Source organism: Gracilinanus agilis, chromosome 1 (assembly GCF_016433145.1).
Source record: "Gracilinanus agilis isolate LMUSP501 chromosome 1, AgileGrace, whole genome shotgun sequence".
Taxonomy (NCBI): domain Eukaryota; kingdom Metazoa; phylum Chordata; class Mammalia; order Didelphimorphia; family Didelphidae; genus Gracilinanus; species Gracilinanus agilis.
Window position 1 is genome coordinate 702,489,837 of NC_058130.1, and position 18,467 is coordinate 702,508,303.

General features: G+C 43.1%; 1 protein-coding gene across 7 annotated transcripts in view; it reads right to left on the reverse strand.

Moving 5' to 3' along the window:
- The window catches only part of EEF1D (eukaryotic translation elongation factor 1 delta), a 30,882-nt gene extending 13,318 nt beyond the window's left edge, over window positions 1-17,564 (reverse strand). For 2 of the 7 annotated variants that reach the window (XM_044669359.1, XM_044669356.1), the window contains exons 1-3: window positions 4,516-4,888; window positions 4,296-4,437; window positions 3,654-4,238 (exon numbers count right to left, since the gene is read on the reverse strand). In XM_044669359.1, coding sequence (XP_044525294.1) covers window positions 3,654-4,238; window positions 4,296-4,437; window positions 4,516-4,888 — 1,100 coding nt within the window. Of the gene's footprint in view, window positions 1-1,083; window positions 1,168-3,653; window positions 4,481-4,515; window positions 4,889-17,419 lie in introns of those variants that run through there. The other 5 variants (XM_044669368.1, XM_044669353.1, XM_044669374.1 and 2 more) reach the window with 5 other exon arrangements.
- Window positions 17,565-18,467: the final 903 nt, after the last annotated feature.

Sequence of the window (18,467 nt, forward strand, 5' to 3'; positions counted from 1 at the left end):
ATTAACATGACTCACCTTATATGAACAACCAATTGAGTTAGTTGCTCATAATAAATTTTCATTTCCATACAAATTCTGGGCCTAGCAAACTGTACCCTCACCCCTCCTCTGCCCCCCCCCCACCCCACTTCACATCTGCTAGGATACAGACCACACCAAGAAAAAACTCCAGAAAAGTGCTATCACAGGTTATTTGGAAGGTAGGACTTCTTAAAATGGTCTCATATCCTGACCTTCCCCTTTTCTCACAGACTCCTAGTGCTGGAATGGACCTCTGAAAGTATCTAGTTGAACCTATACTGGAATAGGAATCCTTGATAAGATCTCTGACAAGCCAGCCAGTCCTTGAGTACCTTGAGTGATGTGGAAATCCAACCTCTCTGGAAGCCCATTCCATTTTCATATAGCTACATCAGAACAGTCTCTCTGTACAACCTGCATCTCATTGCTACCATGTTGTACTATCCAGAAACTGTAGTGTAAGTCTCTTTTCCAAATTTCTTCAATGGCCCCTGAATCATTTGACATGGGGCCCAGTCCCCTCCCCTTTCTGGCTGCCCTTTCCTAAAAGTACTCTGGCCTCTCAGTGATCCTTCTTCAAATCCGTCCCTCTTAATTGAACATAATACTCCCCATATGACTAGGGAATACGAGAGCAGACTGCCCCAGCCTTCATTTTGGACTCTATGCCATTATCTTTAGGGGCTGCCAACGACTCAGACTTAATTTGAGAAAGTCTCCTTTTTCTTCTCTAATTCCACCTGTGCCTAAGGGCTGCCAGAGGCACCAAAGTTCTACAGAGGCACTTGTGAAGATAAAGAAGAACCCTGTTCTTAGTAGAGACAGTTTTCTCTCATTCTTTCATCTTCCACATCTATAATCTATCTGGGAAGGAAAGCCATTCCTAACTATATTAGCCCACAAATGACCAGAAATTATCTCATTGGTATTTAATACTTCCTTCCTATGGCTGGGACAGTCTGGCCAGGCTGTCTTTCAGGCTGTCTTTCATTTTTTAAACCCCTTCCCTACATTCCCTATCCCTGGTAAGTAGTCAAGTGTGCTACCCATATGCCAACTTGCCTGCTGAGAGGTGTTTTCCTTCCCTTCCCACTGGCGGATGACACTGGTTGTTCTGGTAGGGAGTGGGGAATACAAACAGGAGCCCTAGAAGAGAAGGAATCTTGTCTTCTAACACTGCCACACCCTTTCTGCTCAACCCTGCCACTAACCAGATAGGAAAATTTGAGTATTATTTTTCTTTCTTTCATTGGGCTTCAGTTTCCTCTTCAGTATAAGAAAGGGGCTTTATCAGGAATTGAGACCTGAACCCCTCCCCACACAACTACACCTAGTCTGTTATTTTTGTCAGTCAAGCCTATTGATTCTAGGAAGAAAAACTGCACCCAACCACAACTGGAATGCCCATGTTGACTAGAATGGCCCCAGTAGCACCTGCCATTCCCTTCCCAGTGCTATATCAATGCTATTAACCTCAGTTAGTTCCCCAACCCTGCACTCCACTTCCCCACCACCCCCAACCTCAGACATACACATCCTTCCCCAAGTACTCTTATTAAGTTTACACAGAAAACAGTGTTACAGAGTTATCTGTTTCTTCTTTCTTCTCCAATATATTATCATCAAATCCTGTGAATTTTCCTTTCACAGAATCTTACTTATAGTGACCACCTATAATCTAGGCCCTCTTGACTCTAGGCCTCAACACATAGGGTATTCTCTATGTATTGTACCAGAGTACCTTCCTGGCTTCTTGTTGTCCTTCAACAGTACTAACTTAAACATTGCTCTCATCACAGAATCAAAGAATCAAAAGTTTGGAAGGATCCTCAAGGGTCATCAGCTCTAAACCCTACCTCAAACACATATGCTAACTATAAGGCAGGAAGACATCCCACCCCCAGCTCCCCAAGGCAGAAAACTCATGTCATACTCCTAGCTCCAAACTCTTCAGTGGCTCCCCAGTTTCTTCCACATAGTCTAAGTGCTTCTATCTGATTTTCTAAGCTTCTCAGAGACTTCAGAACTTTTTATCATTCCCCAACAAGACTTGGCTGGGCTCCCCAAAGACTGGCCCTATCATACCATCCTTCCTACTTTCTTTTTTCTCTTTTCACATGTTGTTCTTCCTCTTCTAGATTTAAATATTCCCATTCTATTTATAACTCCAATGCCCAACTCAAATTGAGTTCTTTAAACTTAAAACACTGAACTATCTGGCCACTTTCTAGGAACAATGCAGCATTGTACCTCCTCCCCCAAAACCTTTTACAACAACCCTTCAAGTCTTTATTATTGTGCATGTTCAACACCTACAGCACCATTTAAGACTGAAATAACTTTTAATTATTTACTTCCTCAGCAAATGCAGAGCTCCCCAAAGGGAGAATCTCTCTTAAGACCATGCCTATATAAATGGGATTAAGAAATCCCAATGACTGAAGTCCCACACTTTCCCAGTGCTCCCAGAAAGAGATACCACCAGCCTCAACTTGGGTAATCAAGATTAGTCTTGTTATTCAAAGCAGTGGGAAATCTTACCCTGCTTTCTCTTCCCCTTTTCTGTGAGCTCATGGGAACCAGTTTACACTGGATGATGGTGGACAGCTCTGGGCCCTGGCATATAATTTAACTGATCCCCAGCATGTTTTACTGTCATTAGAAATCTATAGCATTTTAAAAACAAAAAAATCAAAATAGATTCTTCCTTCTCCCTGTAATCCACTCCACTCATCCTCCAGCTGCCCTTTTCCTCCATTGTTAAGAGAACTGCTTGCCCAACAGTATAGAATCTGGCTGTTTTACTAGTCTGCAGTAAGATTTTGGTTGGAAAACACTGCTCAACAAATGTTATCACGAACAGAGAGGAAATTCACGAAGTTGCTCAGCTCAGAAGGCACAGGCATATAGAAAATATTACTATCTCTGTGGGTAAAGAAAAAAAAGGATTATACATGTATCTGACTAGGGAAAGGGGATCTTGGAGTTTATGAAACTCTATGTTTTCTCCCAGCAGGACCTTAGGAAGTACCAGGCATATTTGGTTTCTGAACTTTACCTTTCCCCTCCCCCCATGAGAGTCTACACCAGGGGGCATGCACCTGATTAACTTACCTGGGATTGCTACCTCTGCCAGCTAGAGCTTAAGCTGGAATAGGACAAGGACCATGTGATTCTGAGCTTCCCCAAAATAGTCTACAGAAAGTACTAAACTAAGGGAAGGAGCATCCCACCTCCCAGGATACCTCCCTTAGATTTTATTTAAATTCACAGATTGTTTTTGTTTCTTTGCTAAAATATTTTGAGGTATTTTAAACAAACCATAGCCACTTTTGGGGGGAAACCCCCAAAACTCTAGAGTAAACAAAGCACAGAGGTTCCATAATGTGTATCTTAGTAATTCTTCATTCTCTCCCCTTACTTCTCACCCTCTTTCAACCAACCTGGGTTAAAGTTTCTTAGAAATGAGATTCCTTGGGAGAAGGATGAAGAGAGAACAAATAAAACCAGGAGCTGATAAACTGCTCCCTACCCCTATTTATGTGACTAAATTTCATCCAATATAAGTGGCACCTGGGAACATGTGACAGAGGAAGGGGAGAAATGGTTACCATACAGTAAGCTTTTCCTACTTTGGTCTTGGCGTAGATGCTGAGGGGACAGCACGGGAAGCAGGCCGATGGGCAGGGACTGGTGAGACCGGAGGTGCTTCGGCTCGCCAGGACATTCGGAGGGCCTCAGTAGCATGGTGGCGGGATTCAGCACTGTCATAAGTTGATTTGCTGAGCCATGGGGGTTCACCATCCTTGTGCAAGAAATACCAGTAGGGCAAGGCAGGGTCCACTTCTTTGGAGGGGACAGGGTCTGCCCGCTTTGGTCCAGTACGTTTGCCTATATTGTTTCTATTCCGCCTATCTTTTCTTCCCCGCCGTGCTGCTTCAGGTGGTCCAGCCCGTTCCTGTAGCCTCACCTTCCCTGGCGGGTGGCCATCAAACATGGCCTCATAGAAACATCGCTCAGCATCATCATACTGGGGCTTTTCAAGCCACACCTCCTGCATCATTGCCTGAAGGCTAAAAAGCTGGGGTTTACCATTGGCTGGCAAGCTAGGCCAGCAGGCAGTGAAGGAGGAGCCTCTGATGGGTGGCCCTGGGGTGGCAGGAGTAGTTACAGCTGTCATATACCCTTCATCTGGGGTGCCCCTCCCACTTGCCACACTTGTGTCCTGTGGCAGCTGTGGGGATGAGATGTCCAGGGAGTGTGGTGGAGTGGACGCCTGCGTCCACTCCACAAATGCCATCTCAGCTCGATCAAAATAGAACTTGTTAACCCAGATGCCACAAGCCATATGGTGGCAGGCCACACGGCTCCCATGGGTGCAGGGTGCCGTCACAGCCTTCCCTGGCTTGGATGCCACTGCCCGAGGAGTTGTCTTCTCTGGCCAGAGTGCTGAGGGAATCTGGGGGGCCATGGCTGCCTCCATAGGGATAAGGCCATGTGGAGCTACTGCATCTGCAAGCTTCTTGCGGTAAGATGTCTCTGCCTGGTCAAAAAGTGGCTTTTCAAACCAAACTGGGTCGGCTGACAGGCCTACTAGGGCCAGGTTGGTCTGGGATGGGTGGCTTTTGGGTGAACGCTTCCTCTTCTTCTGCTTCTTCCCATTGTTGGCTTTCTTGGTGTCCCGCCCGCTGCTGTCCCCTGAATCATCCTGGCTGAGGCCGTTCACCACCTCCTCTGGTTGCTGCTGGGCTTGGGCTGCGGCGGCCTGTGTGGCTTCCCGTTCGTAGAATAGCCGCTCTGCTTCATCATATTTATGCTTATCCTCCCAGACCGTCTCCAGCGGGCAGGAGGGCTTCCTTGTCCTCATCTTCCCAAGGAGGCAGCATTAAAAGGTAAGCACAAGAAGGTAGTTGCAACATAGCTGAACAAACCAAGGATACACGTTAAGACGTTTCTTTTGACAAGTTATTACGACCCCGTTACAAGGCTCTGGTAAGAGTAGATTAAAAAGGAAACAAAACACAAAAAGAAGGCCTTGCTTAATGGGCAAGGCATTTCTGTCAAAGGGCCAGCTTTCTAAATGACCCCGAACGGGCAGCTGGTTGTATATACTTAAAACAGATCTCATACACATTAAACTACCCAGTCCACTGAGCCCTGACTAATTCAGAACAGCAAGGATGGGGAAGGGAGGTTTGAATTAGCGAACCCCTCAAGAAAAGATTTTCTTTTAAAAGAAATGCAATTCATGATTTTTGAATACTTAGGAAAACCAACTTTATTAGTAACCTCCTTTTAAATAGGTTAGCTAATCCACAGGCTCCCCTCCTAAACCATTGCAATATCATGTTATTAATCTGTTAAACATATATTTTGTTTGGAGTTTGGACAAGAGGGAACTTAAATTCTGCCATATGAATGCCAACAAGGATATGAGCCCCTCTTAAGTTAGAATGTGGTCATATTGCAATTCCACTAAACTAAAAAAGTTATTTGTGCCTTTGAAAACAATTAAGAAAGGATGATTCTTATTACAATAATAATAGTAGCTAAGTCCAACAGGCACCATAATTTAAGGTCATTGTCTGGGGGGGAAAAGGGGGTGAAGAGAGAGAGAGAAAGAAAGAGAGTTAAATACAATATCAGCAGGATTAAAGGAAGATTTGTCTCTACTGTTGAGCCAGTCCAGATTGAGCTGGCAGTTTTCTGTATGGTCAGACTGTTCTAAATAAAGAATAACAATCAAGCTTGTAGGGGAACCAAACTAACCAAAGGCTCATACAGTAGTGAAATAAGTGCTGAGCTAGGAGATGAGGGACCTGGGCTAACTGACTAACTGGCTGACAACGTTGAGTCAGTTTCCCTTTCTGAATCTTGAGTTCTTCTATCAAATAAGCATTCTGGACCAAATTCTTTTTAAGGTCACTTTCTTTTGGCTCTGACATTCTATGGTTTAATGACAACAAAACTCTACAACAAAAGGTGTGCTGAGTCATACAATTACTCACATAAACACGCTATTTCCCAGAATGCTGAGCTTAAAGAGTTGCTAAAAGCTCTATTGCTGTAGCCGATTTCAGATTGTGTTTTAGCTAATTATTCTCAGAGATGCTGTGAAGGGAAAGAGAAGCACTTGAAAAAGGTTAGGTATATTAAATCACCGATTCTTGCAATTTTAAAGGGCCAAGCTGCAATTAGGAACAGATTAAATTTTAAGTAGGACGTACCCTTCAAGGTCACAGCTAAAATGCTTTGAGAGAATGTCAGTAAAATTCTGTGAGAAATCAACTTAAATTGACCTCCTGGAGTTTATGTTTTCAAATTATCTTTCTTTGCTAAGGGATGCTTCTTAATGCCCAGAGAATAAAATAACTTTTATACTTTTTGGATACTTTACACAGAGCAGGCAGAAGCCTTTCCTGAATTTAGCCATAACCTAATACCCCTTTTCCTCTGAGGTCTCCGTGCTCATTGCATGTTTCCTGGCCCTTCTTTTTTGGAGAAATATCTAGCATAACAGAACTTTGGGGCTACTTTTAAAAAGCTTCATTTAATCTACAGATTTTCCTAAAACATCAACCTGACAAGGACCAAAGAAGAACAATACTGCAAAGACACAAGCAGCCCTACAGATCATTATTCAGGTTGCTATAAGTTTAACCCTAAGTATCTATTGTTTTTTAGAACATGTCTATCTTTTCCTTTTTTCATTTGTTCCCAATAAAGGGCAAAGAATATCATGAGTGCCTCCATTTCTTCTTAGAGAGAAAGGAACAGCTTTTGAGTTCTGGAAAGAGCTCTTTTGTTGTCCAAATCCAGCATGCTTCTTAAATTTCACATCATAATTTTTAGGAACGGTGGCCACTCCTATGTTATTAAAAAAAAAAAAAAAAACACCTGCTCCTAAATATGTGCAAGGGAGGATTTTACTCAGAAATAAGGAGAAAGAAAAAAATGAATGGAAGGAAGTTGAAGAGAGAATGAAAGAATGAGAAGGTGGGATAGATGAAGAAAAAGAGAAAGAAATAGAGGGAAAAGACAGGAAAGTCAAGTAAAAAAATGCTCACTGAGGCGGAATAGCTGCTTAACACTAGCAAGGATGAACTCATTTCAACCAAAATCTTTAAAAAAAGTCAAAAAATAAAAAATTTCCCCAAAAGGAATGATTGGTTCCAAGCAAACTCAAGGCCCCCCACCTTCACTGATTCCTGGAGATCCTGGCACTTACCAATGTAAGGATGACAAGGGCAGAGGAGGCAGCAGCAAATGGTAGAGGGAATGTTGACCTTAGAAGCCTCCCTACCCCACAACAAGCCCAGAGCATTGTGACCCCAAGAAGGCAGTGACATCACCCACTCACAGTCACAAAGCTAAAAGACTAATTCACTGTGGCTGGCCAAGGTAGACTCCCAGAAACTTGTCTATTTGGGGCCTATATAAGCAGCAGCATCTCTAACAGCCTTTCACTATTAATCTGTATTTTCCTCCTAGGAAACCCTAAGGCCTTGAGCTCTCTCTGCATTTGTATTCTGGATTATATTTCACCTTTTCTACCTTTGCTTCATTGTTGGCTCTGGCATATTTGGGAGAAAGGATGTTCCTAGATACTCTGGGATCAGGACAAGGGACATGTGCACCACCTATGAGATAACATAAAACAATGGAGCATCTTAGGGACCAATGTGGAGAGGCTATGAAATTAAGATCTACTACAATGAAGGAATATAAAATGGTGCATATAGATCTATAGATATACACACACATAACTTATGATTGTCAGTATGTGTCCTCAAATCAATAATATAAATCATAACTTCTCCAAGTGTTTCATAGATTACTGTGGTTAACAACTCAGCACTAGTAGCGGCCAACTTTCTGATTATAAGCCTCTCCACGGTAGCCAGAGTGGTAATAATTACAATGACAGTGCCAAAAAAAGGGGCCTCATTCGGAAGACCTGCCCATTTTGATACGGGACAGTCAAATGGTTTTCTCCTGGCAAAGCTTTTAAGAACCCAGGATCACCACAGGGAAAGAGAGGATATTTACAGGCTTAGAACTATAGTCACCAACTGAAAGTCTGAGAACTAAATATACCCGAAAAGGCCTGGAGCTGAGCAAGTTCTATTTCCAAACCTGTGATTTCTTTTGCTTTTAGATAATTTGATCAAAAACAATTAGCTTACTTTTTGAATTATGTTAAGCTTCTACTAGAAACTGGAAATGGAACCAGATCCTTGAATCATAATTGAAAAGTTTTTCAGTCAGTCTCCATTTTCCTATTTAAGTGTTGAAGGGATTTCTTGCTTTATGCTAAAAAAAGGCTGTTAGATCTCTAATGATTTGTTAAAGCACAAGAGATGAATATGTTGGTACTTCGCCAAGCTCACAGATTCTTATTTGTAATTACAATAAAACATGTTTTCAAGACGTGCCCCTCAGGAAGAGGCACCCAAGGAAGACTGATTCATGCTGCTAAAATGGGGAGGTGACTGGATTTCTGGCTGAGAAACTAGAGTGTACCCATCTTACCACATGATAAAGCAAATTAGTTTGAGTAAGGGAACCATGAAATAAGGAAACAGAGGGTTAGGCTCAGGTATCTTGGTTCAAGGGCTATATTGTGAGGGTAGATGAGTGAAAGGTAAAAATTTTTGGTTTTGATTCTGAGCTAAAGCATCTAGAGTTGGATTATTGCCATCATAGCCTAAGACAGAAAAGCTGATTAGCTTCAGACTAAACCTCAAAGATGGGAAGGGGGATGAGAGTGGGAGAGATTTCCCAAGGCTCAGGAGATTCAGCAAGGAAAGGAGGTTTAGGAATGACAATGTTTATTATGAGAAGGCAGAGGGGCATAAAAGCAGTATGGCTCTTTTCCCATCCCTGCATACTAAAAAACTATTGAGTTTTCTCTTTGCCAACAAATAGAATGCTGTTCTGAAGTTGGCCCTACTTAAAAGCAATGTTCTTGCTATTTAAGTGAAGAAAAAAAAAACTTATGATGCCAACCCAGATTCTAGGATACCATTCCTTTTTTCAGATATAAGCATTCTATGCTAGATTCAGCAAAAACCAAGGCTTGAACATAGAAGCTCAAATTATCCAAAGATATGGCTTTAAAAAGCAAAATCTAGACTTTAGTTCCTCTACAGTAGTTATTAATGATATACACCTTCTCCTGGAACTTATTTTATTGGGATAATGACTACTGGAATAAGGTGACAGCCACCCTCAAAATCAGACTGAATGAACTGTGATTGATGGTCAAATTATACTTCTATTTGGTACTTCTTGGGATCCTACTGCTTCTCCAAATAGGCTGCCTTCACTATAAGCTCATCAGGAATCAGGCCTCTTATTACTGAAATCATAGAATGTTATAACTCATTTTTCATGAAGAAGCAGAGGTACAGGGAAGGGAAAGTGCTTTGTCCAAGGTCCCACTGTGAGTTAGTGGCAAAATAAGAACTAGAACCCAGGTCCCCTGGCTCTAGTTCAGAGCTCTTTCCCATTAAACTGTGTCACCTTCAAGAAGGTATTCCTTCTAAGCATCCAGGGAAAAGTCTACTCAAAGAATGCTCTATTTGATGTTGAAAATGATGGTAAATTCTGAGTAAAAAGTCTTCTACTTTTTTTTTTAATTTGGGGGATATAAAGGAGGAAGGAAATGTTAAAGAAATCTGATTTGGGGTCACTCTGGTTCTGTTTACTATTGCACAAAAAGCAGAAGTTTAAGAAAAGGATTCCCTCAATCAAAGATACCGTAAGCCAACATCTAGGAGACAACAGGTAAGGCAAATACTTACTTTTAAATTATACTCCTAGGGCAGCATGAAGAGAAAGCAGTGAGATTAGATACAGTCACAAAAGTTAAATTCCCCAGAGACTGGCCATCAGATAGGAAGATCCATACAATATAATCAATCATAAGTTGTCCATGCCCCATAAGACCCACGTTCTTAGTATAGAGAAGTAAATGTTTTCAGAAGTCTTAAAGAAATTATGTAGATGCTTCCTAGTAGAAAGTAGCATAACTACTAGACCAACTACTCTGAACTCAGAATACCAACTATAAATTAGATTCCATGACTGCCAAGGGCATAGTCTTGTTATCCATTCCCAGCATTAATCAGGAGAACCAAAATGGGCATAGTTTAGCAGGAAAAAAAATTTCATTTAATTCACAGAAGGTACTACATTTATTCTTTTACTGGAGCCTTAGGTCTACTAGGTGAGAATGAATCAGGCCAGAAGGTTATGATCCCCATTTTACAAACAAAGGAAATGAAGACCAAATAGCATATGCAACTTGCCTAAGACCATATGACAAATAAGTACCAGGCCCTAATGGAAACCTGGGTCTTGGGACTCCTGACTGACTTGCTGCCTACATTGATACTACCTCTGAATAGGCCGACACCAAGAAGGGTTCTAATGTTAAAGTGTTACACCAGTTACTCAAAGGAGCAAGAAATATTGAAGGCCTTCCCCACACAAGAATTCAACAATGCTGCCCTGGGCATCCTAGGACATGATCATGTCTGTTTGTCAGGTCTCAGACTTCCCTTCTGGCAGCACATCTACTATGGAAACACCCTGGTAACTTCCTACACGGTCATTTTAATAACCAACTGTTAGTGGCAATTACAAGTCTGCCCCCACCTTTTCCTGAAGAAGGAACAAGTCTAGTACCATCTGTTCCCCAAGGAAGCCAGACTCTTTCTAGGAAGTAATGGATTAATAACAATTATATCCTACATTTGCATAATGCTTAACTGTTTTGTTTTGCAGCACTTCCACAAATATTTTATTTTAGACTTACAAATAAATAAAAGCATGAGGGATTAACTATTCCCATTTTCCAGAAGGAAAGCAAGACTCCAAGTGTTTTGACAAGGCCCAAGCTATCTTCAAATGTTTGACAGACTGCCATTGGGGAAGGCAGAGAAATTAGATTTGCTTTGTTTGGCTCCAGAGGAAAGAATGGAGGAGCAGTAAATCAATAGAAGTTGTAAAGGCAAAGTTAGGTTTGAGGTAGGGGAAAACACCTTAATAATTTAGAATCATCCAAAAGTTGAATGAACTGTCTGGGCAAGGAGGTAGAGGTATTCAAGCCAAACATGGACTGGCCAGTTGCTTGCTATATTGTGGAGAAGAGTTGAGCCTAAATGGTCTATGAGGTGCTTTCTAATGGTGAGATGCTTTAATCCAAGTATAATTGGTAGAATCAGAGCTAGAATCAGATTTTCTGGCACCAAGTTCACCTTCTACTTAAGTAGAAGAAAACAGGTGATTAAATACTCTCTCTCTGGCTCTAAGAGGTTTATGAACAGGCAGCAACTGGTGTAGAATAATTCTTAACATCAGTGAGGCAACAACCCTTTGGATCCATTTCATTTTTCCCTATAGTTGCACCTTGTCAGGGATAACCTAGGGCTCAATGACAGTTGTTTGATGATAAGCTTTCCATAAAAGGATCCATATATCCAAGAGTGTGTCTACTGCCAAGAAATACCCAGGACTGATACCTGGTCCCAAACCTATCAATATACATCAAAGATTCAGCTGAGAAAGCTGTTGAAAACAAGCATTTTTTAAATTAAAACACATTGGGCAGCTGGGTAGCTCAGTGGAGTGAGTCAGGCCTAGAGACAGGAGGTCCTAGGTTCGAATCCGGCCTCAGCCACTTCCCAGCTGTGTGACCCTGGGCAAGTCACTTGACTCCCATTGCCCACCCTTACCACTCTTCCACCTATGAGACAATATACCGAAGTTAAGGGTCTAAAAAAAACAAAACAAAACACATTTACTTATCTAACTAGGCTCATACAAAGTTGAGAAATTTGTTCTTTAACCTCTTATGATTTAATAGACTAAAAGAGACAACAGTTATCATAGAAAAGGGAAAACAGTAAAAAACAAGGACATTAATGTTACCATTAAAAATATCAGACAGCCAAAAAATTCAGTCCAGAGCCATACATAACAATGTTGTTGGCATGTACATAAATGTATACATTTTTAAGTTGTCCTCTGCTGCTGCCCATCACCACCAAGGCCCCCCCAAAATACAGATCCTATTCCCTACGTTTTTGAAATTCTAAAAACACTTAGAAGTCCATCTCAAATGCCAACCCCTCCACTTCACTTTCTCTATGCCTCTGTATTTTTAAAAAAGGAGTTTTCTTCCTTCTGCCTCCCTCTCTAACTTTCAAAGACTCCTAGGTGTGGTTCTGGAATATGCCAAGGCTATGGAGAGTCAAAGTAGCCTGAGGGGAAGAACACTGAAAATGATAATAATAATAATAATAATAATAATAATGGATAGGATCAGAGGTCCCACCCCCTCCTAGAGCTCTGACAGTATATATAGTCACAATGCAGAAAGGCACTGGGTTAGAAATAAGTTCCATCAAGTTCATTTAGGGTGAAGCTGACAATACTGGCTAACCTGGTGTAGATAGTAAATTCAATTTTTATAAATGTAAATCTTGGCCCTAGCAATGTGATTCTCTGGACAAATCACTTAAACTTTATGGGCCTCAAGTTTCTTCATCTGTAAAACCAGAGATTTGTAAGGATGACCTCCAGCTCTAAATGTAGGATCCTAGGATCTTAGAAAAAGAGGCTTAGAATTCATGAAATTCTTATGTTTGCTACTTGGTAACAACAGAAGAAAAGGAAGCTTGCATGAAAAGGCTTGAGGTGGGTGGGAGAGTAGGCTGTTCTTTGTTCCAAGAGACAGTGCAGTTTTCCTAGGATCCCAGTAGATGCCTTTGGCTCCAGCCCAACTGGTAAGAAGTCCTTAATGAATCCACCCTCTCACTTTACATATGAGGAAATTGAGGCCTAGACAGGGAAAGACTCAAACCCAAGTTCTCTAGACTCCAAATCCAACTCTTTTCACTATACCAAGCCTGGGAGAGGTCGGCGAGTCCTCAGTATAAGTTATTTCCAGGGATTGCTCCTGAAGTAGCAGACACATACAATCAAGCTACCAAGAAGCATTAAACACCTGATATGTTTCAGACATTGTGCTGGGAACCATAGATACAAAAGACAAAAATGAAATTGTCTCTGCCCTCAAGAAGCTTACATTCTGGAGAGGTGGGAAAAATAAATGGTGAATGAATATATACCAAATATAATAGCATCTATATAGCACTTTAAGGATTGCAAAATACCTGACAACTCTAGGATGCATATGCAATTATTATCTATCATCCCCACTTGCTAGAGGAAAAAAGTGAAGCAGATGAAGGTGAAGGGCTTTGCCCAGGGTGACGTAACTTAGGTGTCTGAGGTAGATTTCAACCTAAGTTTCACTAACACCAAGCCCAGAGCCACCATGCTATCTAGGTGCCTCATATTTACAGAAAATAAATGCAAGGTAATTTGACTCAAGAAAGCCAATCTGGAATCCCATGGGAGCCTCAAGTCAATCTATTTGTAGAATATCTTTGGGATAGAGAAGAAAATGTATCCCCCTTGTCTGCATCCCAACCCAAGCAACTATGAGTTGGGGAATCTTATACTAAAGGTACCATTAGTAACTGGGAGGAAGTAGCTAATGACCCTGGAGCCTCAGTGGCTGAGAGAAGCATTGGAGGAATAGCTATATCAGAAGTAAAAACAGATACCAAGAGGGACAGTTAAGTGGCTCAGTGGAATGAGAGTCAGGCCTAGAAACAGGAGGTCCTGGGTTCAAATTTGACCTTGGATACTTCCTGGCAATGTGACTCTGGGCAAGTGACTTAACTCTCCACTCTCCACTACCTAGACACTTACCATGTCTTGGATACAGAGGGTAAGGGTTAAAAAACAAACCAACAAGCAAACACATACCAAAGACAAACTAGACACACAGAGGGAAAGATTAACTTCAGGACTCTGCAAGGGTACTAAGCCTTGGAAATAAGCATAGGGGCTAAGGAGAACTTTGTGAGGAATAGAGATGAGTTTACACTTTAGCTACTTGTGTTCTCTTAAGTTTGAGTTCACTCCTTCCCCAAGGACCTTCTCTGTGCAAGAACAGAATGTGCTATTAGTTTTGGGGAGATATTTCTGAAATTAGCTATTCTTGTATACTGGCTTGGAGGGGGAAGGGAAAACAAGTATTTACTTAATGCCTTCCATGTGCCAGCCACTGTGCTAAGAATTTTTATAAATATTATCTCATTCAATCCTCACAACAGCACTGTGAGGTAGGTACAGTTATTATAGACATTTTTTATTTGAAACCAAAGACATGTTAGATTTGCCCAGAATCACATAGCTAGTAAATATCCGTGGCTGGATTTGAATTCAGGTTTTCCTGACTCCATCAGCAATCTATCCACCACAACTAGTTGCTTAGTAAATTTTTGTTGTTTTTCAGTCACATCCAACTCTTCCTGAACCCATTTGTGGTTTTCTTGGCAAAGATACTAGAGTGGTTTTCCATTTCCTTCTCCAACTCATTTGACAGATGAGAAAAACAAGAAACAAACAGGGTTAAGTGACTTGCCCAAGATCACACAGCTAGGAAGTGGGTGAGGCCAGTTTTGAACTCAGGAAGATGAGTCTTGCTGACTCCAAGCCCAGCACTCTATCCACTATACCACCTACCTGCCCCCTGCTTAATAAATATCCTTTCTAAAAGCTAACTATTGTAGCAGTTAGGTAGCACAGTAAATAGAGTGCCAAGCCTAGAGCAGGGAGGAACTGAGTTCAAATCTGATCTCACATTTTCCTAGCTGTGTGACTCTGGGCATGTCAAACATAATTCTGATTGCCTAGGCCTTGCTGATCTTTTGTCTTAGAACTGATACAAAGAAAGTAAGGGTTTAAAAAAAAAAAAAAAGCTAATTAACTCTGGCTGAAAATCAATAGAGGGACATTCTGGACAGAGATCATGACAAGCAGCACTAGAAACCTGACCTCTCATAGGGACCCAAAAAGTCAGCCAATCTAGCCTGCCAGGATGAGGGAGAATTGGAGAATTAGCCTTGAAGGAAGTGCTACACATAAATACATAGAAGATGGAAGGTAACCAAACTTAGAGATGGCTATCAGAGTTCAAAGGACTCCTGTGGAAGGTGGCATATGATCTGCATCTTGAAGGAAGTCACTTTTTTTACCAAAGTTACCCTGATGTGACTACCGAGAGTGCCAGGGAGAACATGAAGTAACGGAAAGAGAACTGCTGCATCATGCTAAAGCAGGTACACTGCCTCTGCTTGGCTTTCAAGACTGTAATAGTAACAGCTAACACTACTACAGCACTGAGGTTTGCAAAACACATCTCATTTGGGTCTTACAACAACCTTCTGAGATTTTACAGGTAAAATGAACATCCTTTTCTAAACAGTGAAGAAACTAAAGCTCAAAAAGGTAAAGTAGATCAATAAACACTTATTAAGCACCTACTCTGTGCCAGGCATTGTGCTAAATACTGGGGATACCACAAAGAAAGCCAGACAGATCCCAGTCTGAAGGAGCTCACAAAGTCCAACGGTGGATTGAAAACATGTTAAACCATTACATATGAGAAAAACACAAAGAATAAATGGGAAGTAATAGCCGAAGGCACCAGCATTAAAGGGGTTTGGGAAAGCCTCATAGAAGGTGGGATTTTAGCTGAGACTTAAAAACAGGTAAGTCAGGTGGCAGAGAGAATTCTAGGCATGAGACAGCCAGCAAAAATGCTCATAAGGTAGCTAGTTATATATGGAAGGCAAGATTTGAACTCAGGTCTCCCTGACTCCTAGACCATAATTATCCATTCTTCTCCATTGCCATTCTTATATTTCCACTTGACCGCCTTACTTTCTACTATTCCTAAACGCACAATTCTTTCTGGCTTAGCCAACCAGTCTTGTCAGTCCTTCACATACATTTAACTCATTCCCAAACTTTGTCTTCATTTAAACTCTCCTTTATTTGACTGCCTACTCTCCTCCTCTGAGGATCCAATCTATTGAAGTTCAACCTGAATTCAATCTTTGAAGCCATCGTCTTTTCTTCAGGCTAAGTAGTTCCTAGTTCCTTCAACTTATCCATAGCACATAATTTCCAGAATTAAATCATGTAACTCAGCCCCCTCTTTCTACAGAAGTAACTTTGACCCAGGGAAAGGACTTAGAAACCACATAGATTTGAGATGCTGCCCCCGGCTCAGAAAAATCAGTGGTTTCTAGTGTCTAGAAAAGAAATACAAATTCTTTGGTATAAGGTCCTCTATAATTTAGTTCCCCAAAACCACTGCAGCCATTTCATCCCATTTCCCTTCACTAAGTCTATATTCAAGTGAAACTTAACTGCCTATTCCTGAACACTCCCTATTTCTATAGATTTGCAGATTGTCCTCTATTCCTATAATGAATTCCCTCCTCATTCTGCTTCTTAGCATGGGTCATACTTCATGACTCACTTCAACCATAAACTCTCCCCTCTTCATGACACTTTTTCTATTTTTTCTTTTCTCAGTTTTTCTTATATTACATTGATGTGCACACTACTACGACAGACTATAAGCTCCTTTAAGTGGATACTAGCTTCATCTTTTTGACTTTTTTTTTTTTAATTTAAAATTTCCCTAGCACGCTCTTAAAACGTGTTTAGTTTAATACACGGTGATTAAAGGTTTATAAGCCAAACCTATCTAACCGTACGGCAGCAGTTCTCCAAGGAAATAACATATCACTATTCTGCTGGGAGAATACGTGTTGGAATATTTCCCCTCCTCAACCCTTCTTTCTAGGTGCCTTGGTTTCTTCCTGTTCCAGCTAACTCCCCGTATTGCCTGGAGCAAAGCCCGTACCTGGATTGCAACTTGCCTAAAGATATGAGGAAGAGATTGAATCAGACAATCTCTAAAGTCCCATTCCCTGCGCTCACAGTCCGGGTTCCAAATCTCTTGGGAACGAGAAACAAGATACCCTTTTTTCCTGTGGGAGATGGCAGAAGGCAGGGAGCAGCGGCACTCGGCTTCCCCTATCAGTTTACCGAAATGTGCCCCATGCCAGCGCAGCAGTTTGGGGAACCGCGATCTCCAGCAGGTGGAAATCTGGGCCCAAGCTCCACTCCTGGAGAGAAAGAAGCCTACAGTTCCAGACAAGGAACCTCGGGTACCCAGCAGCTGACCTGCGCTGAAAGGCTCCCCGGGGTGCCACGTGGGGGTGCATCCAGACACTGACCAACCTGCCCGGAAGGCGACATCGCCTGCCCCTTCCCTCTAAAGGCGTCTTCCTTTCCACCGCCTCCGCGAAGGGCAGCACTTGACCTACGGCTCCTAACCCACTCCCCTTGCGGTGGCGGGCCCTCGTGGGGCGGTCACTAGCCTTGTGGTCCCTTAACAGTGAATCAGTAGGCGCCTTAGAAGAGGCCGGGATAAGGGAGGGAAAGGGGTGGGCCTCACCCTCAAACGTGCCCACAGCGGCTCAGGCCGGAACCCCCAGGTACTCACACTCCGTGAGAAGGGAGGAGAGCAGCGACACGTTAGTCCCAAAGCCAATCGGGCGGGAAGCGGCGGGGAAAGGGAGACTAGGGCGGTAGCGCACGGGAAATGAGGACCTGGACCCTACCAACCGCCACTGCACTGGATGAAGGGGGGGGAACAGGAAATTCTGCCCTCCCTCCCCCACCCTCTGCCTAGGCCCGAGGATGCGACAACCCCGACCCCAAGATCGCGAGAGTAGAGTGTGCTGGAGAGTGCACCGAGTCTTCCCTCCAGCTCGAGGCCGACAGATAAAGAACGACAACCCCCTCCTCCCTCCCCTCCAACTGAATGGAATCGTCTGTCATATAGCTATGGTGGCTAAGGAGGAGGACCGGAGGGGGAAACCTAAGGGGCGGAGCTTCTATGCCGCGTGCACTGCAGCGCGGGCCAGGAAAGGCGAGGAGCACTAGAGGTCTAGACCCAGGAACAAGCGCAAGTGTGGGTGGGGCTAAGGCCAAGAACCCCCGAAAAGAGTATAAGTCAGTCTAGGAGGGGGTGTGGCTAGACAGATGCGCTTGCGCAGTTGCCGAGCCAAAGTCGGTGGTGAAATGAGAGATAAGTCTATGCGCCTGCGCCAGGGCGCGGGGAGAAAGGAGAGCGAGAGTGAAGAGTTTGAAGGGTGGGGTGAGGTTGATGCGCCTGCGCAGCGGTGGCCTGAGGCCGCCTGGCCCGTCCCTTTTCTCCGTCAGGGGCGCTCTCTGGAGCTAGGGGGAGACAAAAGGAAAAAGACGCGCAGGCGGGTGGCTCCCCCTCCCCTTCTCCCTCCTCCCCCTTCTTCCTATTCCCTCCTCCCCTTTCTCTATCCCCTCCCCCGCGGCTCCCCGCCCATTGCGCGCGCGTCCCGCCTATAACGCGCCCGCCCCGGCCGAAGGCGGGTGGGCGGACGGGGCGGCCCCGCGTATATGGCTTCCAGCTGCCCCCGTCGTAGCTGCGGCCCGGGCTTCTCGCCGCCGCTGCCGCCTCCATG